This window comes from Sarcophilus harrisii, chromosome 2, assembly GCF_902635505.1.
Source record: "Sarcophilus harrisii chromosome 2, mSarHar1.11, whole genome shotgun sequence".
NCBI classification, from domain to species: domain Eukaryota; kingdom Metazoa; phylum Chordata; class Mammalia; order Dasyuromorphia; family Dasyuridae; genus Sarcophilus; species Sarcophilus harrisii.
The window spans coordinates 501,542,779-501,568,682 of NC_045427.1; the positions used below are offsets into that span (position 1 = coordinate 501,542,779).

At 35.0% G+C, this 25,904-nt stretch overlaps 1 protein-coding gene across 10 annotated transcripts in view; it reads right to left on the reverse strand.

Annotated features, from left to right (window-relative positions):
• ATP8B4 (ATPase phospholipid transporting 8B4 (putative)) overlaps positions 1 to 25,904 on the reverse strand; it is a 355,835-nt gene that overhangs the window by 19,141 nt on the left and 310,790 nt on the right. For all 10 annotated transcript variants that reach the window (XM_023499838.2, XM_012545505.3, XM_023499883.2 and 7 more), the window contains 4 exons: positions 24,405 to 24,588; positions 23,300 to 23,523; positions 3,473 to 3,556; positions 1,282 to 1,527 (listed from right to left, as the gene is read on the reverse strand). In XM_023499838.2, coding sequence (XP_023355606.1) covers positions 1,282 to 1,527; positions 3,473 to 3,556; positions 23,300 to 23,523; positions 24,405 to 24,588 — 738 coding nt within the window. The remainder of the gene's footprint in view (positions 1 to 1,281; positions 1,528 to 3,472; positions 3,557 to 23,299; positions 23,524 to 24,404; positions 24,589 to 25,904) is intronic.

Consider the following 25,904-nt stretch of genomic DNA (forward strand, 5'->3'; position numbering starts at 1 on the left):
TGAGATCTTTACTGTTAGAGAGAGTAACCTCACAAAGAAATAAAAGATACACCAAAGTGTTAAAGTGGATACAGTAATTTTAACTACTCTTCTCTCCTTGAATTCTCTGTCTCCCAAGGAACTAAGAATTCTTTGTTAAGAAGCCTGTACCTTTTATCTCTTTGATCTGAAAGAAGAAATGAAGCCCATCAGAGTAATATGGTTTTTCTCCTAAAATAGTAAGGTGATCTTTAAGAATTCATTTTCTTCTCTAGTTAAATAGACAGATAGACAGATAAACAGATAATGGATGGATAGATGATAGACATATGCATATATATATATACACATATGCATATGTATATTTTATCTCCATTGCTACAAATTAATGATATATATCATCAAAGACTATATGTGCTATCCTGAATCTATATTCAACCACAAATCATGATGAATATTAAAGGTCTGGAATCCTCAATTATCAACTATTTAGAGCCAGAAGGAATCCAAAGGGATTTTTACTCATTCTGCTCAATTTATAGATAAAAAAATTGAAATTTCTTCACTTGTAAAGAGAAGTTAGGTATTTTTCCAAGGTCACACACCGGCAGAATCAGAATTCTGACTCAAATCCAATGTTCTTTTGACTATGCACTTTCTGCTCTCAATAATAAAACATAAACTCATTCAAATAAAAAAAAAAACAGTCTTTCAGACATATACAAAGCTAGCAGACCAAGATTTGATTGCATATTGAAGGCATAAACTCCAGTGATTATGTCCAACCTTTTGTATGAATATGAGACAAGACATACTATAAGATATCATATATGACTTTTTGAGTAGTCACTTTGGAATTTTATTATCAAATAATAGTTTCCTCTCTAAAAGTCTGAAAAACATTAGGGCTCATGTGAATCATTGGAAATTCTCTTTCTACTACCACTGGGAATTTTTTTTCTGCTTAGAATTAAAAATTCAGAGTCATCTTATTCGTTTAATGTATATTCCATGCAAAGAAATGCTTTACCTACAGGTTCCTTCCAACATGTATGCCTAATGTTGATTCTGCTCTGCCATGTTAGTTTGTGAGTCACTTTGTTTAAGATCTTTTTTTTTAAATGCTTCTCATCTTCAAAATTATAGCTAAAAAAACAAACCCTAAACACAGTAGGGATTTCTTAAGATAATTTTTTCTTATACCGAATAGCAAATATTCTAGAATGGCCATGGAATATTTGAAAAGTGTTAAATATATAAAATTTTCTTTGTTTCTCCCTTCAAAACAAGTATTGGAGTTACCTGTACACTAACAACAATGACTAAAGATGTAGCGATGGTGACAGCAAAGGACTGGTAGTCAGCAATATGCTTTCCATCTTCACCAGCTACATTATAAAATGCACCATATGGGATGAAGAAAAGAGCAAAAGAAGTGTACACTCCATGTGCAATGCAGATGAAAAATTTACGCTTGTTGAAAAGAAGATTCAATTGTCCAGGTCCATAGAGATTAGGGTAGTCCATGCTATTCTGCTCATTCACATCCTGTAAGCAATTAGTTGAACAATAAATTATTTTATTAGACAATCAATTAACAAAATGCATAAGACAATATTTCATTCAATGTCTCCTGAAACACTGAGAGTCTTTTCAAGTATCCACTCTTATTATACTATCACCTGAGCTAGATCCAGTCCATTGAGTCAGCAACTTCTTTGGAGATAAATGAAATACTACTGAAAGTAATCATGAAAACTATCAAATATTCCTTTCTCTCAGGATTCTATTCAGTATAAGGTCTGCAAAACAGGGGATATTCAATCTAGAGAATCTTTTGTCAGTGAAATTACAGAGAGAAACCAGACTTCAGGTTGAGTTGGATTACTTTTCAAGATCCTTTCTGATCAATGATTCTAAAAACTCACTGTTTTTATGTTCTATTTTCTACCTTAAAGACTTAACTCCACTTATGTGGAGTCAGGAAGACCAGGATTAAAATCCACCCCAGACACCTTCTGTGTGGTCCTGAGCAAATCACAATCCCTTGGAGCATCAGTTTCATCTTTAAAATGAAGATTTGTGACTCAGTATTCTCTAGGTTTTTATTGTACTCTTATGATTCGAAAGAGTTAAAACAGCCTCTAAACACAGTTGATATTCTAGGCAGGAGTTGCTAACTTACTCATTTCCTGGTCAGAACTCTGATAAGGACCAAAAATGTCAGTGCATAAGGTATATAACTCGATGAAGAAAATATTCTTACATTTTCCCAAATTGAGTAATAGCCATCTTTCTGGGAATCAGATCTCTGTTATTCTTCAACTCTCTGCTGTTCTCAAATGGCCAAGAAATGGCCGTACTCATTCATTCACATAACTTTTCTTCATCACTTCACTATGTTTTCTGCAATATTCTACCAAAAGCACAATCCAGCACAATCCATAAACCTTTAAAAAATATATTTGGGTAATGGCTCACAAATCACTAGAAGGCCAAGGGAGAAATGAGATCATAGTGTGAAGATTTGTATTTTGCAACATTTGGCTCCTGGCCAGAATATGAGGCCCAGCAATCAGGTCTTAACGACAGCCTGGAAAAAAAAAACTGGTTTCCTCAAAAATTCTTTTTAAAAAATCATTTTTAATAAATGCATACTAATTGTACCATAGCAAGTCTTCTGGCTAGCTTTCCATTTCCCCATTCGCAGACAGACTTGTATTTTTTTTCCTCTAGGAAATATTCTCCAAATCCCTATGAGTACCAAGGATACCATTTTGGCTTTACCTCCTTCATCTCCTCTTTCAAGCAAACAGGGGAAAGTACTAAATTTGAAGTCAAAAAACATGAGTTCAAGTCCTTATCCTCTCACTTAATATTACATAATTTCTCTGGATTTCCATTTCTTCATCTATTAAATGAGAGGACTGGATCAAATGATTTTTGAAGTCCTTTCCAGCTCCAAACTTATTGTCCTATGATCATTTCCCTAATCATGGCCTCAGAACTCTGCTGAGTTCTAAATAAATACTCCCCTTTTGGCAGAGGATTAAGTTAGTTGGCTGAACATTCTTTAGGTAGGCCAATCAGGAAAGTTTGACTTTGGATATTTGTTCTAGGATTTTTCCATCATCTTATGATGCTCAGAAAAACTGAATCTAAAAGCAAATTTTCATCTAGGGACCCTTTGAGATCATGAGTATCTTTTTTTATATTTTGGCAAGGCAATTGGGGTTAAATGACTTGTTCAGGATCACAAAATTAGTATTAAGTATCTGAGGACTCCTGGTTTCAGAGCTTATTACTCTTAAGGGCAGCTAGATGGCACAGTGGATAGAGCATCTTCTACTTAGACAAGTATGTCTGTTTCCTCCCATGTTAAGATTATGTTTGTCCTTCAACCAGAATAGCCAGAGTGTCTAGAACAATATGAACAAAATAAAAGGGAATTGTTAGGATCATTATAAACAATTAAACAGAGGAAAATACATACCTGGTCAAAAATCCCCATGGCTAATACAGGCAATGATGTATAGACAATATTGAAAAGGGTTATGAACCACTGATCATAAACGGTCTAAAAAAGAAGAGAAAATATTCAGTACAAAAATAACCAGCTCAGTGACAGTTAAGATACCTGTTGTTTGTCTCATGTGCTGAAGAAACATGGTATCCTAGACAAAATTACAATTGAAATATTCTTCCAAATGTGATTTCCCAAATTGGGCAGTGACTCACAATAAGCCTGATTCTCTGACTCATAGAGAATGGATTTATGTAAATTTTTATATACTACTCTTTCCTGGCTTATGAAAGTGTCACTTATTTTCCCTACCCTATAAACACTTAAAGGAACTGCCTGGGCCATAGCCTAAAATAGGAATTGGACTTGAAATTAACATATAACTAATGGTAATTATAGCAACAATGACATATCAATAGTATGTTAAGGATTATAAACTTTTTTCTCAATAGTATTTTATTTTTCCAATAACACATAAAGATAGTTTTCAACATTCATTTTTCTAAGATTTTAACTTGTAAATTTTTTTCCCTCCCTCCCTTTCTACCCCATTTCCAAACATGGCAAGCAATCTCACATAGGTTATACATGTACAATAATTTTAAACATATTTCCATATTTGTTATGTTATGAAAAATGATCACAACAAAAGGGGAAAGACCCACAAGAAAGATAAAGCAAAAAATAATAAGTGAAAATAATATGCTTCCATCTGCATTCAGTCTCCATTGTTCTCCCTTTGGATAAAGATGGCATTTACCATCTCAAGTCTATTAGAATTATCGTGGATCACTGTATTGCTGACACAATGTTGCTGTTACTGGGTACAATGTTCTCCTGGTTCTCATTTCACTCAGCATCAGTTCATGTAAGTTTTTCCAGGTTTTTCTGAAATCAGCTGCTCTTTATTTCTTACAGAAAAATACTATTTCATTACATTCACATAACATAACTTATTCAATCATTCCCCAAATGATGAGCAGCCACTCTACTCATTTTCCAATTCCCTGCCACCACAAAAATTGCTGCTACAAGAATTTTTTCACATGTATCCTTTTCCCTTGGGATATGAACCTAGTAGTAATATTGCTGGATTATACACAATTATGTATATGCACAATTTCTTCACAACTCTATTTATTAGGATAGATAGCATAAGTATTATACCTGTGTGGGGAATAGATAAGGTGAAGAACTTACAGGAATGTATGAATTCTTTTTCTGTATTTTATTATTTCTGTGTTTCCCCTATGACCTGTATAATATGTGCAGGCTCATATCTACTTGAGCCTTGGCCAGTTAGAAACATATTTACTTAACCTAAGCTGATGACATTTATTGGTATTTGACATTTATCGATATTTAGTCTATTAGCTGGATCACTATCTGCTTGAGTAAGCCTGAAGGCCTGACTTTCTGTTTCCCTGAAATCAGAAGATTTCAGGGAAACAGAAACCTTCCATTCCAATCTCCCCAAATAGCAACAACCAATTAGATGCCTCCCCCTCCCCTTCTCAATGCTCTCTTACTTGTGATGTAATTTCTTGTATAAAAGCTATGTATCTTTACTACTTCTTTAGCCCTCCTACCACGAGCTTTCTCTTTCTTGTCTCGCAACGGGACGGCTCATCCTCTGGAGGTTTTCAATAAACAACTTTTCTGCCTTCTACTGAGTGATCTCTGAATAGTCATTTTGGGTAAGGGTCTTCTACATCCCTCATACCTGCATAAAAAGTTTAAAAGACTAGCTAACAGTCATGCAGTTAGTAGGTAACAGGATCAAGATTTAAATTTCTTCTAATTTAAGAACAAAAGCCCTTTCAAAAACAACAAACAAACCAAAAAGTATTATTGTCTACTTGTAAAATATTTTCCAAAGCATTTGAAATGATCCTTATGAGAACCCATGAAATAAAGAAGACAAGTATTATTAGCTCCATCTTACCAGATAGGAAAACTAACCTAGGTGACGTGAATAATATGCTATCAAGATCTCATAGTGATTATCTGAAAAGTACTCTGTCAACTTTTAAATACTGTATAAGATCAAAGGGTTTTCAAGATGGAAGGCACCTTAGAGGTCAATCCCAAACTGACATCATAAAGGCAAAGTAATTTGCCAGTGTAATGGAGATAGTAAGTGGAGAACTGGAATCTAAACTTTTGGGTCCAAATTAACTCTTTTTTATACTTTGCCACCCTGATTTCCCCACATCACTGCTGACTTATAATTATGAGCAATTCCTATTTCCCCCATCATTAACTCCCATTTTAGACTGTAAACTATTTGAGAGCCAAGATTAGTTTATTTCATTTTTTTTGTATCTCTAATACTTAGCAGACATTTAAAAGTTTCTTAGATTTAATTGAATTGCATTTGCCTATCGTGAAATATAGAAATGACAAGAGGAAAATTAATTAAACTGAAGTCCTGCACATTTAATATTCTATTTTCAGTTTATTATCACTCCTTTGACAACTGGAAAATATTATAGCTTGTTTCAAAATTGAATGGATCTGCCTAATCATCCTGCAAAGGGAAACAAAGGGGGACAAGAATAAATTTATATAATATGTGCTATTTTATGTGCTATGTGCTATTTTATTAACAATGTTTTTTAATAAATATTATTCCATTTGATCATCACAACAATACTGTGAGTTATCGGAGTTTGAATTCTTGCCTCAGATATCTATTAGTTATTTGATCCTGGCTAAAATTAAGTACTTCTCTGAGTCTTCAGTTTCCACAGCTATAAAATTAAAGAGTTAGACTTAATGGCTTCTGAAGTTCCAACCAACTTTAAATTTATGGATTATAGTTCTATGAACAAGTCATAATCAAATTTCCAAATTCCCCATTCTGTTTCTTTTATTTCAGTCAAGGAATGAACAAGAATTTATGAAATGTCTACTATTCCATTAGGGATACAAAGACGAAAGTATTACCTCTCCTCAAGGAATTTATAATCTATTGGAAGGTACTCTTTGTCCATCTTATTCTATACTCTGCTTGAATTCTATTACTGTCATGCTCAGTCTAGCTCCTAATGCTCCTCCTACTAAAGAATTCTACCTGGGTTTTTTATCCCAGATGATAGCCCACCCCAAATTCTTTCTCTCCAATACTCATTCTCAAAATTCCTGTTTCTTAAAGGCAGGGAATCTTAGAAAGATGAGGTGTGAATGATTGACAGTCCTTTGTAATGAGTTATTCCTCACAAGGATATGAGCATTTAAGAAGAAATAGAGATATGGAGATTTACAGAAACACATGGTTGAAAATTGCAGAGAATAAAAAGGCCTGGAAAGGTTTCAATCAGTAGCAGTGAAAGAAATAGCCTATTGATGAGATCATGAATCCATCTAAGTATTTAAGAACAATCAGAATAAGATTTAAAGGAAAACAATTAAATTGATGCAATTAGGTACTCTTACCACTAATCCTTATATATCATCAATAATGCTTAAACTAAACTGATCTCCTTGCTTCTATCCCAGGTTTGAGTGGAACTAATTCACTCTTAGTTGTTTAAGAGTCAAAATCTTTCCAGAATGTGTGAACATAGAATACATTTTGAGGTTTATCATTCAATTAGAAGTCAAAACTTCTGCAGCCTTTCTTTTACAAAGTAAAAGATCTCTTGCAATAGCATCTTTTTGTAACTTGTTGTAGCCAAGTCTCCTTTATTTGCATTTCCAGAAACTACATATTCTTCATCCTTGTTCCTTCTCAGGTCTAAGAAAGAAACACAAGTGTGATGGGTTCCCAACCCTTTTCCCCAGAATTTCCTGTCTCCAAAAGACAGGTGGGAGAGGTGATGGAACAGAGTCCAAAAACTATATTTAGTGAAATCTAGCTTTAAAAAGATAAAAAAGTTCAAATCTAGCCTCAGTTACTTACTAGCTTTATGACTCTGGGCAAGTGGCATAATCCTTTTTGCTTCAGTTTGCTCATCTATAAAATGAGCTGGAGAAGGCAATGACAAACCACTCCAATATCTTTGCCAAAAAAACTGAAAAACTGCTGACCAAATTTAAAAAGTAACTTAACTAACTAAAAAACCAACTTTATTAAATTTGCTTTGAATTCTAAACAGATACAAAGAAGTTTGGTTTCTCTCCAGAGGCCATTGGTGCCACTTGACTGGATGAACTTGTAGGGACCAGGGAATGCCCAATCCATCCTTAGTTTTGCTCTATACTTTAGAAGAAAGCTATATCACAACAACTTTTTTTTTCCTTAGGAAACATGTCATTTAGGCAAAGCACATTGTGGAATAAAGATGAGGTGCTCAGCTATAGCACATCTGTTATTTATTTGTGTAATTAGCAGTAATACACTAGCAAAATCCAGGAGAAATGGTCCAGAGCTTAACAGAAAGCTCGCTTCTTCCTAGGCTTTCTACAAACCACATCTGTAAAGAGATCTAGAGATCAATGAGCCCAGGGTGGAACTGGATTACAGGTAACCAACATCAATGAAGTCATCAAAGCCTTAAGGTTAGTTTCAGTATTTCATGTCATTTTCCAAACTTTTCATTGTGATTTTTCTTATATTGTTTGACATGACCAAAGTTTTTATGCCTTGACAAGATAATTGTTTCCATATCAGAGCAAGATAAACACACACACACACACACACACACACACACCCCACAGCTCTGTATCTCATTGACAATGATAAATTGTCATCAGATAATCTCATTTCAAATGTACACAGTGCCAGTAGTTGCATAGTTTCATACATAAATTTCCTAAATAAGGTTTCAACCAATTTCTTGGCACAATCCTTGGGGGGACAGCTCATCTTTATTAAGAAACTTGAGGGCACAGGGTGCTTTTAAAATAAATATAACCCATAAATAGTGAACAAGAGTCCACAGTGGACTTTGTCAGGATCATGGGAGGCTGTAACAATCCATCAGGGTGAGGCATGTACCTTAAAAGGATCCATGGTTCAGTCTAGAGACTTATCTGACATTTATCCAAACCCCTCTGGTCTGGAAATCTGGCTGGAAATCTCATGAGGTCAGATTATATTTTACTTTGTCTCATCAATGGGAGTGTGGTTGGAGTGTTTGAGGGCAGAAATTGGCCCCAAGTTTCCAGATACTACAAGGTTGCTTGTACATAGCCAAGCCTGTACTTTCTTAATACCCAAACTATGGGGGAGACAAACCCCAAGGGCATCAGTCCTCTGTAGGACATTTCCTTCCCTTTCCACAGACATATCTCATAGCTTTCCCCAGACACTGCTATTTTTGATTCAATGTTAAAAAAAAAAAAAAAAAAAACTAAAGGGGTGGGGAAGTCGAAAACATGTTGACATTATATTTTCCATTTTTTCCTTAATCAAGAGTTGTGGCAACTTAGCATGCTGTACTGGAAAGAACATAAGAGTAAAAATGAGGAGTCAGGTTCTAATCCCAGCCCCTACTAGCAACTAACTCTATGACTTTGCATTATAGATTGTATTTTCTTTATATACATACAAAGGATCAGAGAGTCAGAGATAACAGGAACTTTAGAGACTATTCAACTCAGTCCATTCATTTTATAAAAGAAGCTCAGGGTCACACAAGAAGGATATGAATCTATGCCTTCTTATCTGAAAGTCCAATGTGTCTCTCCATTGCCCAATACTGATTTTCTGTTAACCAGTTTTCACATCTATAAAATGAGGGAGGGAATCCAGACTGAGGATCTCAAAGATTCCATTTAGCTTTGACATGAAATGATTTTATGATTCTAAATCAGTTGGACTTGGTGGTCATTTGTTCTGGATCCTCTCTAACCTCTCACTGGAAAAAATGCTCCAAAAAAAGCTTTTGTAGATTCTGCTTCCCAATTGATTTATGGGACATTGTTTTGTAGATACTCTTTACCTTCTAAAGTAAAGAGTATCTACAAAATGATGCCCCTCAGTCAATTACTGAAAACCAAATGTCCACAGCTTATAGCGCATCACCAACCAGCTAAGTTCTTCTAATTGCCCTGCCTCCTGGAAAAAGACAGCATCCCCACTCTGAGAACCATCTCAGAGGCTTGCATGCCATAATCACACAAACACATTTCAGGAATTCACATCTGCAGCAGCCCACCTACAAGGCCAGGCTCTTGGCTGGGATATTCTGGAGCCCAGCATCAAAGAACGATGGCCAGTGATCAAATTCAACAGGACTAGAGAGGCAGTCCAAGGTAGTAAAGAAATACCACATGCCACTTCGTTAAGCAATTAAACCACTCTTTTTAAAGTCAACATTGTGTCTTTTTTTTTTTTTAAGCACATTCTGTTTACATTCGTTCCAATGTTTTTCAGCAGCAATGTGGGTTACCTCAAAGCAATTTGTTGAGAGGCACACGAAAGAAATATTTACTGTAGGTGTTTATGAATCATGGTGGATTTTTGTAGATTTGTTCTATTGTTCTGTAACGGACCCTTCCAAATAGCTATTCCAAATAATAAGCTCATTCGAGAAAAGAAAACTAGAGCTGGGAAACAAAAGGAAGAGGTAATCATAGCATTGTTCAATATCCCTTGACATTCTGAGGCTACAGCCATGGAGTTCCAATTCCAATGTTCTCAGATTGCATGTGTAAGACTTGTTCCTCTCAGGATCAGACAGCAAAAGTGACTGGAAATTGGAACTGTGACTACCCAAGGAGGGCCTCTAAACAGATGCTTATTATTACCCAATCTGCTAGAGCTCGCTGTTTTTCTTACTACTAGCTCCATTTTGTTTGGGGGCTTTCAACTCCTCTGAAGAAACTTGGTAAAAGGATGGCAGAAGGTGGAAAAAAAGATTGTGCTAAAAATTTGCAGAGAGGATAAGTACACAGACTGCTGACATTAATTAACTCGATGGGAAGAAGGTTGTGCTCAAGGGACACAAGAGCCTAGTTACCAAGCATATTGCTACGTTCTCTACAGCTAATGAAATCAATTTACTTTCATTAGAAAGAGAATGTGAAAAAAGAAGGAAAATGTTACCATAAAAAGATCCTCCAACAAAGGCCACTTCCCTCTTCTAAACGTTTTTCCTCCATTCACCCTTTTCTTTTCCTTGCCCTATATTTTCCTAGTGAGAGACAATGATAAAGAAAGGAATGGAAAAATTTCAATCCAGCCTATTGCAAATCAGGGTTCCGTGATGAAAAGCAGGAGATAAATAAGGGAGAAAACAATCATTGTTGAACCTATGCTCACACCTAGCGTTTTGTTTTTCCACCCTTCTTCATTTTATTTCCTCCATCTGGTGAGCAGAGAAGAGACAATAAAACCTTTGCCAATAGTCCAGAGAAGTTCTTCCTTTCAGCATGAACAAAGCTCTGCTATTGTTTCTTGATAATTTTCAGGGCAAGTTCCACAGCCATCGTATTTTACTTATATGCCAGAGGAGAGGTACAGAAAGTGGCTCCAATGACCCCAAAGGGTCATTTTCATTTAATTCCTAACAGCTAAGCCTTGAAGATAATTTACTAAACACATAACACTTTTTTATAGTGGTCCTTCTAACAGAGTGACATACCTTCTGGAAGCTTAGAATATAAGAACAAAGAACTAATATTCATGAAATCAAAATGCCTGAACTCAAAGATACTATTACCTTTATTCAGAGTAGACTACTTAACAGGAGTTACAATCAATACCAGATGAGAGTGACATGGGATGATAGCAATATATATTTAAAGGAAAAGAGACCTTGGGGAACTATCTAGCTCAGTCTCCCTCATTTTGAACTGAGACTTGAGAAAGTTAAATGGCTTGTCAAAGGTTATGAAGTGTCAAAAAGGTCATAAAAGTAAGTCAAAGGCAGGATGTGAAGCCAAAGATCAGAGTCAGCAACGAACCCAGATTCTCTGTTTATAGAGTCAATGAGCTTTCTCTCGGACTATGCTTGCCCCAATCTGGATAAGCTATCCTTTAATGGGATATTGTAGAAAAAGCCTTGGATAGCTTCTGTTTCTAAATCTGATATTCACTACCTATGTGACCTTGAACCAGAGCTTCTATAAGAGATTTAAATGTCTAGGACTAAAACAGCTCTCATTTATAAAATGAGGACATTGCAATAGAAAACCTCAAAGATTTCTTCCAATTTTAACATTCCATAATTGCACCAAAATCTAAGAATTTAAAAATATTTCACAAAATTTTTCACATTCAGGCAACTGCCAAATCAATTGAAATCACTCAGGGATGACTAAATGTTCTACCTCTAGCCCAGTGTTCTGGTACCATTCAACAAACTAGCCATCTAAAAGTTTGACAAGCCATCAGAAAAGATCCTTCAATTTCCATGGCATCTATTTACCATTCTACAGTGTTTAAACCACTAAATAAGACACTGCATACAGAATAACAAAATAGTATTTGAAAGGGAATAAACAAGTGCCTATAGATATAAAGAGCAGAGCCTTATGCCCAAACAAGTTTTTCCTTTTCCCCCTCTACTTTCCTTTTACAAATGTATAGTTTTGGCTATCTTGAAGAGAGATTTTTGGATTAAAAACCTCCTAATTGACTATTAGTAAGTCACATTCCTAAGCTACTTTATCTTTGACACATTCACCAGCTCCACGTAAAGAAACAATATAGCAGCAATAAAACATTTAGGGTCAGACATCTATAAATGCTTGTCTTATGTAGATCCAGATAAAGTGCTGGAAGAATTAAGAAGAAGTGAAATAGATCTTCTGAATGCATACACATGATACAACTCAGAGAGGTGTCAAGTTCTAGTGGAAAAGACATGCTTATGAAGAGGAATAGTCAAATAGTCACACACAAACATAACAATACTTTCGAAACAATGAAACCAAAACCAGGTAATTTATGCTATTATATTTGTAGTTAAGTCAAGTCAAAAAGCATTCACCCAGCAACTACAATATGCTAGGTACTGATCTAAGTGCTAGTGATACATAGAAAGCAAGCCCTTCCTCTCAAAAAACTCATCATTCAACAAAAAAAAATTAATCTTCAAAAATTTATGATTTCATTAACTTAGATAATTCCATTCAATAAACAAATAGCAATGTCTCTTCCCATTTAGTAGATGGATTTGTGAATTAGTGTGGGAGACAAACATTTTTCAGCCTATAATTAAACTTCTGGTAATGAACATTACATAACTATACTTATATCTATACATAGCTAGGCTGTCCCATAGAGAATTTCAGCTTGCTAGAACCTAGCAGAGCTCGTGCCTTACCTGGAATAGCATTGAGAATGTTACAGAGGTCTCAGGTAGGACCTCTGTAAAAGTTATGTTATAATCAATTTAAAATTTGTCTACATCATTTTTCACATCAAAATCAATCCCCGCTATTACATTATTTATTTCATAATTCTCTATATTGCCACAAGGACCTCTATTTCATCTTAACAGAGAAGTTTAGCCAGAGAAGGACTGAGTCCTCCAACTATCAATGTAAAAGAATAATAAGTAGTATAAAGTGTCCTTTGTTTCATCTGGAGCTGTAAAGTTCCCTCTTCACAATTAAGTTGATAGAAAAAAATTTAATGGAGGAATTTTAATTAAAGGGTCAAGAGAGATTAATATTTAAGCTGGGGCTCAAATGTGCTCCTTATGAGGCTGTTTGATCATGCACTCTAGAACTCTAAAGTCTCTGAAGAATTCAAAAGTCCACTTGGCAAGTAAGTCAAAGAACAGTGGAGGGCACATGTAGATTGTCAGGTGTATTGTAGTAGGGATTCCTTTAGGATATTAATTGGTCTATATGGTCACTGAGATTCCTTCCACTTTTAAAATTGTTATTCTATGTTTCTTGAACTGCTCTTAAAAAAGTCATTGCAAGAGTCTTTTGACAGTTTAATAGGCAGATTACATCTCTATTCCATATTTCTTTTTCTATTACTAAATTCTTTTCTTTTTCTATTTTCATTTTGTATTAGTCACATCAATGAACAATAAGTATTTACTAAATGCCTATGTAGAGGCCAGGTACTTTGCCAATCGCTACTTACATTCTAAGAGGTGAGACAATCAGTATCTATACAATTATATACTGAATAACTATAAAGAAAATAAATGCAATTACTTACAAAATAGCTAAATCATGTAAGTTTGGAAGGGAGAGCATTAGTCTTTGGGAACATCAAGAAAGACTTCATGTAAAAGATGGTTCATAAGCTATTTCTGAGTAGAAACAGCCACAATGTGGTAGAATTAAGTAGGGAAGGCATTCTAGGCAGGGGAACAGCTTTTTGCAAAGATATGGAGATGGGAGATGGAATGTTAGAAGTAAAGAACACACCATGGAACAGCAGAAATAAGACAGCAACAGTATTAACACAATAGGAAAACACTGAAAACAACATGACAGGTACTTTAGGTGACTTTGAGATACCTTCTACCTCTAAATCTATGATTTTTATTATCACATGACCATGATTTTTATTATCACTGCAGGACATTTAAATGATGTTGCCTTGCCTATATAGTCCCTGGACCAAAGTTACTGTTCGCTATTGTTTCAGGCCCAATGAAAGAGGTAAATCCATTCTAAATATATGTGCCATTATATTTTTGTTGTTGCTCTAGAAAAACTAGAAACATTGCCTAAAATTTAAAAAAAAAATTTCTTCAACTTGAATAAAAAGTTTTTTTTAAAGGTTTCCCTGGCCATTACTGTAATCAGGAAAACATTCCTTAATTGTCCCATCCTATCTTCTTCACAAAGTGGGGATAACACCTACCAAATTTATATCCTGAAACATCTGGTTAGAGAATGAAAGTACTTGAGATTCCATCCCAGATCTGACCCCTCAGTAGCTATGGGAAATGTGGGTGAGACACTTCTCTGTCAATATAGAAAATATCTGTATTACCTAGATCAATGAATTGGGAGGAAAGTGATTTGTAATTGGATAAATTATATACAAATATAACCACAACCAGATTACTAAGGAATGTTTCCTTTAACTAAAAAGGAGACCACACACTTGTAGAAGGTCTGTGATGTAATAGAGCACTGACTCAGAGATAAGGATATCTGGATTTAAAGGCTTCCTCTGACTCAAGCTGGCTATCAAGAGAAAGCCATTTACCACTTCAGTGCCCCATTAGTGCAAGACTTTAGAACTATAATCAGCAGTTCTTAAACTGTGACCATAAGAAAGGGAAAGGGTCTCCATCTTCAACCCCCTTCTCAAGATCAAAACTATTTTCTAATGATTTAATTTTTAAATATCAATGGACATTATACATACACAAAATCTCTTTGGATGAGGGTGTGGGAGGTTCTTCAATAATTTTTGAGAATGTAGAAAAGTCTTACACCCAAACTTGCTCAGAACCACTATTATAAGTTAAGTTGCCAATTAATTCTAATGGAGGAATTTATATAATGCTGGTTTCCAATTCTGGTGGCTTACCTAGAATGGGGGCACAGGAAAGATTTAAACAAAAATTTTCCTGGTTTTGAGACTATTCCTTTATTTATTATATTATACAGCCTCTCAACAAATAATTGGTGAATTAAATAGAAAGGCTATCTTCCTTTTCTTAAAGCAATAATCCAAATTTAACAAAACATGATATGAATTAGTACAAATTGGATAAAAACTTCATGTATATTCAATTGTGAGTCCAGTAAGTTTTCTGCTCCTTTAGGTTATAGCTGACTTATGTTCAAAATAATCTTATGCAAATTGTCCAACACTCAGAATATATGAACTAGTGACATCATTAACCTATTAGAGTGATTATTTAAATGACTAAAGTAAAGGAACTGCATCCTTTCCCCCCCCCCCTTTTTTTTTTTTGCTGAGGCAATTGAGGTTAAGTGACTTGCCCAGTGTCACACAGCTAGGAAGCATTAAGTGTCTGAAAACAAATTTGAACTCAGGTCCTCCTGCTTCAGGGATGGTGTTCTATCCGCTGCGCCACCTAGCTGCCCCAACTGTATCCTATCTTAAGAAATAAATCCTTTCATTTTTGCAATTTTAAAGATATCTACTCATTTCCCTAGATTGTTTTCTTAAAAGGATGGGTTCATCTAAATGCAACTATATAAAACTATTAAGAAACAGGAGTTACCAATTATATATATGGTAATTTCTGGGGGTTTTGCCCACAATATTTCTTCTACTCAGGTATAAGCCCCATATCCCATCCCACTCATTTTAATCTACTGTGATCCTTAGAGAGCCACCAATGAAACACAAACAGGCTGAACAATGATGAAGAGACCTCTAGAACCTGGGAAAGATCAGGAAGAGTTAGAGTGACACTTGACCCTAAACTACAGGTATCGTTTTCTTTTTGTTAGGTACATATAAGTGGAAAGATTATAAAACCTTCAGGTTGAGAAAAGCCTTTAGGCTTGGGAGTATTTGGGTTTTAAAATGCTAAAAGGGCCCAGCCAGATGGTGCAAAGAATAGAGTGCTGAAGTCACAAAAAGCCATCTTCATAAGTTCAAATCTGGCCTCAAATATTTACTATCTATGTGATCCTCAGTAAGTGACTTAATCCCATTTGATTCAGTTTCCTCATCTGTAGAATGAACTGGAATAGGAAATAGCAAAACACTTCATAACTTTGCCAAGAAAATCCCAAATGGGGTCATAAAAAGTCAGAAAAAGCTGAACAACAAAAGGATCAAGGTATAATGAGAATTTTTTTTAGTGCTGACTCTAAAGGTTCATAGGAGAAAGAGAGAAGTGGTCTTGATGTTTCCTTCTAGATTGCTTGACCTTCTTCATAAGAATAGGAAAGGAAACAAGAATTCAAGGCAAATGGTACATTTAAGGATTAAAAAAACAAAACAAAACAAAACCATGAGTTTCACAAGAACAACATTCTTTGTGCTTAAATGCTTGAGAAAGAACTTGAGGAATGGGGGCTCGAAGAAGATAGACAATTTAAAACTTATATTCTATGCACCCTGTCCACTCCCTGTGGCTCTGCCTTAGCAACAAAATTTCTACATCAATCCAGAGAGGTAAAAAACTCTTAGAATCCCCTGCCCAAGTTCCACCTTTATAGATTGATTCCTTTCAATTAAGCAGTAATCTGTCTATGGATCTTTTAAAATGTAAAGTGTAAAGAAAGCTGAACTAGTTAAAAGAAATAGAAATAATAACAAAGTAAAAAGAAAGAAAATAACAATAGCCATAATAAAATAAAATGGCTGCTATATGTTTTATAATAATATATAGCATGAAGTTATAACCTCAAAAGAATTGAAGAAAATTACCTCTCTGCTTTATTTGGAGAGACCAGGATCTATCAGAGTATCACACTGTATATACTACTAGTTAATTTTCCTGAATTGCTTTTTTTTTTCCCTTAAAAATCTTTATTATGAAGAATAGCTCACAAGAAAGGGCAAATTGATATAAAATGAGACATGGGAAGTCATTGAAGACCAAATGTATGACAAATAGCTTGGGACAGTAGACAAAGCTCCAGATTTAGAGGCTTTGCTATTGTGTGACACTATACAAGTCATTATAATCTCTGATTCTCAGTTGCCACATCTATTAAACAAGATTATTAGGCTAAATGATCTTGCCTTCCCTGCCTTATCTAAGGCTGACAATTCTTCATCTTGTTCACAATTTTATCTAGAGATGGCCTGGATCATGGGACTCTCATCTTTTTATGTCACATCACACTATGTATAAATCACTAACAGTCCATCATAAATCTGCCCAAATATAATGCCAACTGGGGGTTGGGCTGACACTAGAAGGGGTTAGCCTGACCTTCTGCCAGTTAAGTGATTTTCCAGGTTCGTTTATTACTCCACCCTGTACAACATAAAAATCTCACGTGCCTCAAACCAGCCTAGGACAGAGCTTAGTATTTCAGAGAAATCCCTAAATAAACAAAAATTGGATGGTTATGAATTGAGTGGGCCAAACCCTCACACCTGCCCATGTTACAAGACAGAAGTACAACTTAAAATTTGTGAGCAAACAGATGCATCACTTCTCTCCTTTCTCATGCTCTTAAAAAGACACTGATTATGAATTTGCTAAATATCAATGGGATTAATTGTTGTATTGTCTAGCACCTGAAACAATCCTTATGTCTCTTTTCTCCTGCCTGCAAAGAACTCATTCATCAGTAATGTTTTTGGTTAGTTGTTTTTCAGATATGTCCAATTCTTAGGGGTTTTCTTGGCAAACATGCTTGAATAATTTGCCTTCCCTATTCATTTCCTTCTCTAGCTCATTTTACAGAAGAGGGAACTGAAGCAAGCTGGGTTAAATGACTTACACAGAATCACATGCATAGGAAGTGTCTGAGGCAAAATTTGAGAAAGGCAAAAGGAAGATTCCTCTTCTTGACTCCAGACGTGGCATTCTATCCATTGCAACACCTTACTGCCCTATTATCAATAATGAGAGGGGACTAATATGGACAACATCTGTTATTTTGTTTCTCTAGTCTAGATTACTTTGGTTTTAAAGGGAATAGGTCAAGGAAATGCAAGTCTGCTTCATTTTAAGAATACTCAATATTAAAAAGCATCTAGACCTTACAAAATGGACAAACTAAATGAATTATTTTCCTTAGCAAAGGTATTCCTTTTTGGTTCTTTTAATATCAAGCTCCCTTAGTACACTTAAAACATAATTCCATTTTACAAAATTTAGAAAATGCAACTTTTCTAGCATATAATGAAAACCAGGACGTGTTGGAGTCAGCTCTTTTCATTGTGAATATATACATACTCCTTGCAAATCAGCACATGCTACAAATAAGGGCTTGAGTTAGCATTGAGTGTTTAGATTTAAGAAAAAGATGAATAACATATTAATAATGAAGATTAAACTTAAAAGCAGGTCATATGCACATTTCTTCTTTGTTTTGAAGAGTCCATCTTTAATTATGTATTCACATACTCCTGGAACAGAGAAGCGCATTGATCCAATGGAAAGATCACTGAATTTGGAGTCAAAGGACGTGGTTTCAAAGTTTGGTTTCCTAATTATTTCCTATGTGACCTCAATAACTTAATGTCTCTGAATCTGTTTCCTTAACAGTAAAATGAGGAAGTTGCACTAGATGATTCCTAACATTCTTTCTAGATGTAAAAGAAAAATGTGTGTCACTGATAGTAATGTCTTAAATAAAACTCAAACACAAGCAAATGTCCACAACAGAGAATGATCAGAAAAATACTTAATATGCATTATTTATAGTTCTTTTTTCAAGACTAATTACTGATTTTATGCTGTGATTTCACTGATATAATCAGAAGAATTTCCATAATGTTTCATTCCTAGAGTAGATCTTTAATCTCACCAATGGAAGTCTTTACTTAGTAGGTGTATAGGACAATACCACCTTACTTCTCTTCTTTTGAGATGCTTGCCACTATTCTCCTCCTGATCAATATCTTGTAAGCACAGTCTTCCTTCACTTAAATCTAATTCACTTGCATGTCATGGTATGACCTCCCTGATGTCATGATCCTCTTCAAGAATTAATGACAAACATCATTATTCTTCTATGGATCCAATGCGCTAGAAGTCTTCCTCCAGATTCTTGGGTATTTTCTCAGAATTAGTGGAAAACTAGATTCTCCATCTGTTTATTCCTCCCTCTTACTACTTCCATTTTACTTCCTTTTTCTGGTTCCTTGGACATTGAGTCTAGTACTACCTAGCTGCTATTTAGCTTTTGTCTTTTCTTGCCCAAATCTAATTAGTCAGGTAGCATGTATTAAGCTCCTTACGTGTTAGAGGCTTCTTCCATATCTGGTTATAATTGATCTCATTTCTTGAATTCAGGTCATCTTTTGCAATATGCTACAGACTAAGAAGCTAGGTTGTTCAAAGGTTAAAACACTGAGCTTGGAATCACAAAGACTCATCTTCATGAGTTCAAATCCAGCTTCCTACACTTACAAGCTGTGTGATCCTCTCACGTAACCCTGTTTACCTCAGTTTTTTTCAACTTTAAAATGAGCTGGAGAAGAAAATAGCAAACCATTCCAGAATCTTTGCCAAGAAAACCCCAAATGGGATCATGACAAGTCAGAAATGTCTCAACAACAATAATAACAACAGACTAATTGTGCTCAATAGAGATCTCTTCATTGCACCCGAGAAGAAGCACAATATAATAGATAGAAACAGTAAAAATCAGGGGTTCAATTCTACTTCAGAAACTCCCTAACTGTATGACCCTAGACCAAAGCTTAACTTCTCTGAGCTTTGTTTTTCTCATCTGTAAAATGGAAATAATATTTGCATAGTATAATGGAAAGCCAATTGACTCTGGAGTCAGTCTTGGGTTCAAAATCTGCTTCAAACACTTCCTATTTGTGTGACCTTCCTCAATACCTTCCTGGAACTCAGTTCCTACAATTGTAAAATAAAAAATAAAATAAAAAATAAAAAAAAAACTAGATAATATCCAAAGTATGTCAAATCTCCCAGAACTGTGGCAAAGACCAATAAAATAATATGTAAACAACTTTTAAAAACCTACAACTGTATATAAATGTTAATCAATTATTATGCTTTTTGGGGGTGAAGGAAGAAAGAAACCGAGGAACTTCCTCTGCCAATGTAGGTTGATACCTCCACAATATAGTCTTAGAGAATTGCTAAGTTTCTTACCAGGGTCACACATCTTCTGTATTGCAAAGATTCATCTTGAATTCAGCTCACTCAAGAGCCAGATTTCTATTTGCTATATTCACACATTTGTTTAGATAATCTAAAACATTGCTCCATTTTCCATTTTTTATTTGTTATCTTTCTGTCACCAGTATTGGGAAACTAGCTATAGAGTTTCAGCTTTCAATTTTCTTAGGATGATATAGTTTAACTGGGTTTCATGCCAAGCTTTCTATAAACTCATTTTATTTCTACTGCTTTTCATAATTTAATATGGAGGTATTGCTTATAATCTTCTGGCATAGTCCTCTATAGTATTTTACAAACAAGTTTGTCTGTACTAATGATGCCCTTAGCTGCTATGCTTTGGCAAAAAGATCAAGGATTTGCTGGATAAGGAAGCAACTTGGCAATTCCTTTATATAAAATAAGCTTTTGCACAAGATGATGATCATCTTTGACTTTTTAAAAAATTCTCAAGGCTGTTATATCTTATATTTTTGTCTCTTTCAATTTCTTGTTATCTTGTTATCTTGATCTTTGATTTAGCTAGTAGATGGCCTAACTGCATAATGATGTATATCCCTCACTAGTAACCAGTTTTTCATGTCTGCTGATATAATAAGTTTCATTATATGCAATTGGGTTCAATTCTCACCATGTGTAGTGCTTTCCAACTCTTCTGAAAGAAAGCAATAATGATATGGTATACAGGCATAAAGTTTTTGAGCATCTTATACATCTTTGACCTCTTGTTTCTCAAATATGAGTCATATTTTCCAACAGAGTTTTCTCCACCCTCTTCTGTGACCACTTTCACACTAAAAACCACCAAGTATAAAAATAGATGCTGACTAGGATTAGATGATTTGGGCAAGTTCGATTTCTACCTCTTCATTTTCAACAACAGTTGTTGGTATATAACCTGCTATTATCTTCATGAAGTCTATTTGTTTATTCTGTTCACAAACACCAAAAGAGATGATAACTGGGTATCCTATGAAAATTACATTTTTCATTGACTTTGAGGATATGACCAAACTAATTCCCCCAGCTCCTTTGTTTGTTTTTCTAAGGAAAAGTAATGAATCATCCTTCCACTTAATTGCAATTTCCTTTTGTCTTCTAGTTTTGTTTATTATGGTAAAATCAGTATTGACATGGTTGGTTATCATCATTCTAGAAAAATGTTTTATTTTGTATTTTTTTCTAATTTCATTGATATATTTGAATTTTAGGTCTTATATTTCACAGCAAGAATCCAGAATCAAATTTTTCCTATAGGGATACCTGTAGTCATAATATAGTATTTCTTACTTGAGCTAACAAGCTTTTATTTCTTATAATAAACACTAATTCATGAATTTTCTAATTGTTCTTTCTTAATGTAGACATTAGCCATTATTCAATTTTTAAAGGTAATAGGAATATTATTACTATTAAATTATAGATTGATTATTATTGTTGTTGTTGTTGTCTGCCCTTTATTCTCAAAGAGGGCCAATGACCTCATGAGAGTTATGTCTTAAGTTGTGGGTGAACTGGACTTAAGTGATCCAGAGGTATACAAAGTTGCTGGCCTAAATAGAGAAAGAATTTTTGCACCAAGCATTATACTAAGTATTCGAGATAGAAATACAAGTGAGAAATATTATTCCTCTTCTCAAGGAGTTTATATTCCAGGGGTGGAAGAAAATACATAATAGGTAACTGTAAAGTGACAAGGAAGATTGGTATACTGCTGACATGGTATGAAAATTACTGGGAAGTAAGGTTGAGGACTGGTTCTCCTTAAGTCTCAGTTCAAGTCTCTCCCTCATGAAGCCTTTCTCAGGCCCCAATTCATAAACACATATACATATGCACACATATACCGACACACATATACGCATCCATAGCCAGATATATGCATATATGTATATGTATATATGCATAGTCTATGTATGTATATACACATATGAGAGAAAGACAGAGTCAGTTACAGAGAGAGAGAGACAGAGGGAAACAGAGAATCAGAGACAGAGAGGAGAGGAGAGGAGAGGAGAGGAGAGGAGGAAGAAAGAGACAGAGATAGAAAGAGACAGAGAGGAAGAGACAGAGAGAGGCGGAGAGAGAGAAGAGAAGAGAGGAGAGAGAAAGAAGAGACAGAGACAGAGAGAGACAGAGAGGAAGAGACAGAGAAAGAGGGAAAGACAGACAGATAGAGAGTGTGTTTGCACATAGTTGTTTGCATGTTGTTTACTCCATTAGACTATGAATATCTTGAGAGCAGGGACAGTTTTTTGCCTTTCTTTGCATCCCTAACACTCAGCATGGTGCCTCTAACACATAAGGAGCTTAATACATGCTACCTGACTAATTAGATTTGGGCAAGAAAAGACAAAAGCTAAATAGCAGCTAGGTAGTACTAGACTCAATGTCCAAGGAACCAGAAAAGAAGGGAAACATGAAAATGAGGGAGGCAGAGGGGAAGGAGAAATGATACCTGAGTAGAGAAAGTCTATTGTAGAATTAACCAGAAAATGTATCAAGTATACTACTGATGTCAGGGTTTTAAAGACTGAGCCCCAATTTCAAAAGCTTTTACTTTCAGGGCAATCAACCATAAAATTGCATTGAATATTGTTCTGCTGGAAAGTACTCATGATTAGTTTGTTTCTATTATCAGTGATATTCCCACTATAGTTCAATCCTCAAATTTTCCTCTCATCACTCAAAGTACACAAATAAGATGTAATTAATAAGTAAAAAAAGAAAAGGGACCTTGTGGTTACCATTTAACTTAAGTGTCCATAATTCACTGTCTACCCCCAGGTATATATTCAATTATCTTTATGGGCCTCAGTTTCCTTCTCTATAAAATGCGATTGTACTAGATAATCTCCACATTTCCTTCCCATAAAAACCCATGATTCTATAATTCTTTAGGCAATATAAATGGCAATTAAGTTAAACACATTTCGCTTATGTTCACTAACCGTCAATTATCTTTCAGAAAATTTGCCATTATTTATACTCAGCACCTAACATTTATACTCAGCACCTAACATAATTTTTAGGGATAATTAGATTCACAATTTTTTTTTAAGTTTTAAAACAGGTCATAGTAAATTAGAAATAAACTTCATAGAAGGGTTTTCTTCAGTTTAGGGATCTAGTCAAACAAACAAAATTGCTCATTACCAACCTGTGCTGAGAAACCACAAAAGAATCCAAACCAGAAGTGCACAAGGGTGAAGGCAAAATTCTTGTAGAAGAAATAGCACAGGAACTTGCACATGCGGAAATAGGACCACCTTCCATGAACCAGAAGGAGTCGCTGAAGGTATCTGAATTGTGCAAAGGAATAGTCACTGGCTAAAACTGCTTGCATTCCTTCCTGACCACTGATGCCAACTCCTATGTGTGCACCTGTAAAATGAAAAAGATAGAAATGAAGTCCTATTTTAAAATTTAACTTAATTTAAAATTTAATTTAATTTTTTTATTTTAATTTAAATTTTTTAAAATCTGCTGATTTAATGAGTCAGTTAACAAGCAATACTTGGTCAGCTTGATCAAAGTATCTTCTTTTAACCATAAAAGACTTCAAAGCCTTACTTGAAGCAACATGGCATAATGGAAAGAATGCGGGTCTAGAATCTAAGTCTAGAAGACCTACCTGTTTCCCATTCCACTTCTGATGCCACAAGCTATTTCACCCAAAGCAAATTACATTTGTTTCTATATACCTAAAGCAACTCTCTAAAACTAAATTGCGGACAGGTATAGACCTGGTTGATGGAGGATGTTCCTATTCTCACAGGAATCATAGACTGAAAAATGACAAAAGTTTTTAAAAGCACTAATGCTGAGCAGTTATGATAATAGAATCATCTATATTTCAGTGACCCATGATTAATTATAATTATTTTCATTAACTGAAATAGTTGATTATACTCATTTTTGAACTTTGGTCCAAACCTAGTATTCCCATCATCAAAAGAAGCCTATAGTAAGAAAACCTCCCCCTCTAACAGATCAATATTATATACTGCTTTGCAACTTATACTCTAACAAGGTTACTTAAATACTGAGTAGAGGAATTATTTTCTTAATGTCACAGAACCAGTATATATGTGTCAAGAGATTAAGTTTAATACCAAGTTTGCCTGTGTATGAGCCAACTCTCCTAACTACTGTATCATATGATCAAGAATTCTCTATTATATATAATTAGATTTCTTTGAATGAACTTCTCCCATTGGACCATTTGATGGATAAACAACACGTTTTATTTTATGACTTCTTACTTTTTATCATGCTGATATCATTGGCTCCATCTCCTATGGCCAAAGTTACTGCCTTTCTGTGCTTCTTAACCAATTCTACCACTTGGGCTTTCTGAAGAGGAGTAACTCTGCAGCAAATCACAGTCTTACATATGCAGGCAATTTCTAGGAATTCATTCTGTAGATTGGCTTCAAGTGCATAACCCTGTGAATAAGAATAATTAATAAGAAGTTTCCAGAAAAGGATCATTGCAGAATGCAATCAATGTAGGTACTATTTGACATTTTTATCAGCATCTTGGATAGAAATATAGATTTCATGTTCATTAAATTTGCATAGCTCAAAGCAGGGAGGAAAGACAACCACATTGGAAGCTAGGATCAGAATCGATAAGATCTTGACATTCTAAAAGACTAATAATGTAAAATTAAATAAATGTAAAGTCCTAACACTTGGGTCCAAAGAATCAGCTTCTCAAGTACAGGATGGAGGCATAGTTCCTCGTAAGTTTTTCCTGAGAAAGACTGTGGATTTTAGTAGACCAGATGGCACATTCAGCATGAGTCAGCTTTACATGACGTGAGTCATGTAAAGTGGCAGCCAGAGGAATGCCATGGGGATGCATTAAAAGAAGCATAATTTCCATGAGTAAGAAGGCCACAGTCTCTATGCAATCTGCTATATTCCGACCACATCTAGAATATTGCATCCAATTACAAGCACCACACTCTAAGAAGGACATAGATGAGCTGGGGAGTATACAAAAGAAGGCAATTCAATCCAGATGATGGAAAGCCCACAATTCTAGAGGATAAGTGGAAGGAAATGGAGAAGAAAAGACTTGAGAGACATGGGAGAGGAAACAGACATGATAGCTGTCTTCAAGTATTTTAAGGGTTGTCATCAGGCAGAAGTTTTAGACTTACTTCATTTGGCCACAGAGGGCAGAACCAAGACTGATGGATGGAAGTTGAAGAAACAAATGTAGGCTGGATGTCAAGAAATACTTCCTAACAATTATAAATGCCCCAAAGGGGAATGTACTACCTCCCCCTTACTGAAATCCTTCCAAAAAAAGTGGAATCAACCTTATTGGATATTTTGTTGTTGTTGAGTCATTAAAGTCATATCCTATTCTTCACGACCCTGTATGGAGTTTTCTTGACAAAGATAATGGAGTGGTTTGCCATTTCTTTCCACAACTCATTTTACAGATGAGAAAACCAAGGTAAACTGGGCAAGACTCAGCTAGCAAGTGTGTGAGGCTGGATTTAAACTCACTAAAATGAGTCTCTTCTTGACTCCAGGTCCAGCAATTTATCCACTGTACCATCTAGCTGTCTCCTTTTTGGATATGCTTTAATGATAATTTTTTAAGTTCTCTAGTATCTTTTGGCTCCTTGAAGCTTAGGATTCCTGATTACTATGGTCCCTAGGAGGTTAAGTGATTTACTAAAGATAGAAAATAATGGAGTCAAGATTTTTTCTGGGATCTTTTGATGCAAATCATCCAGTGATCT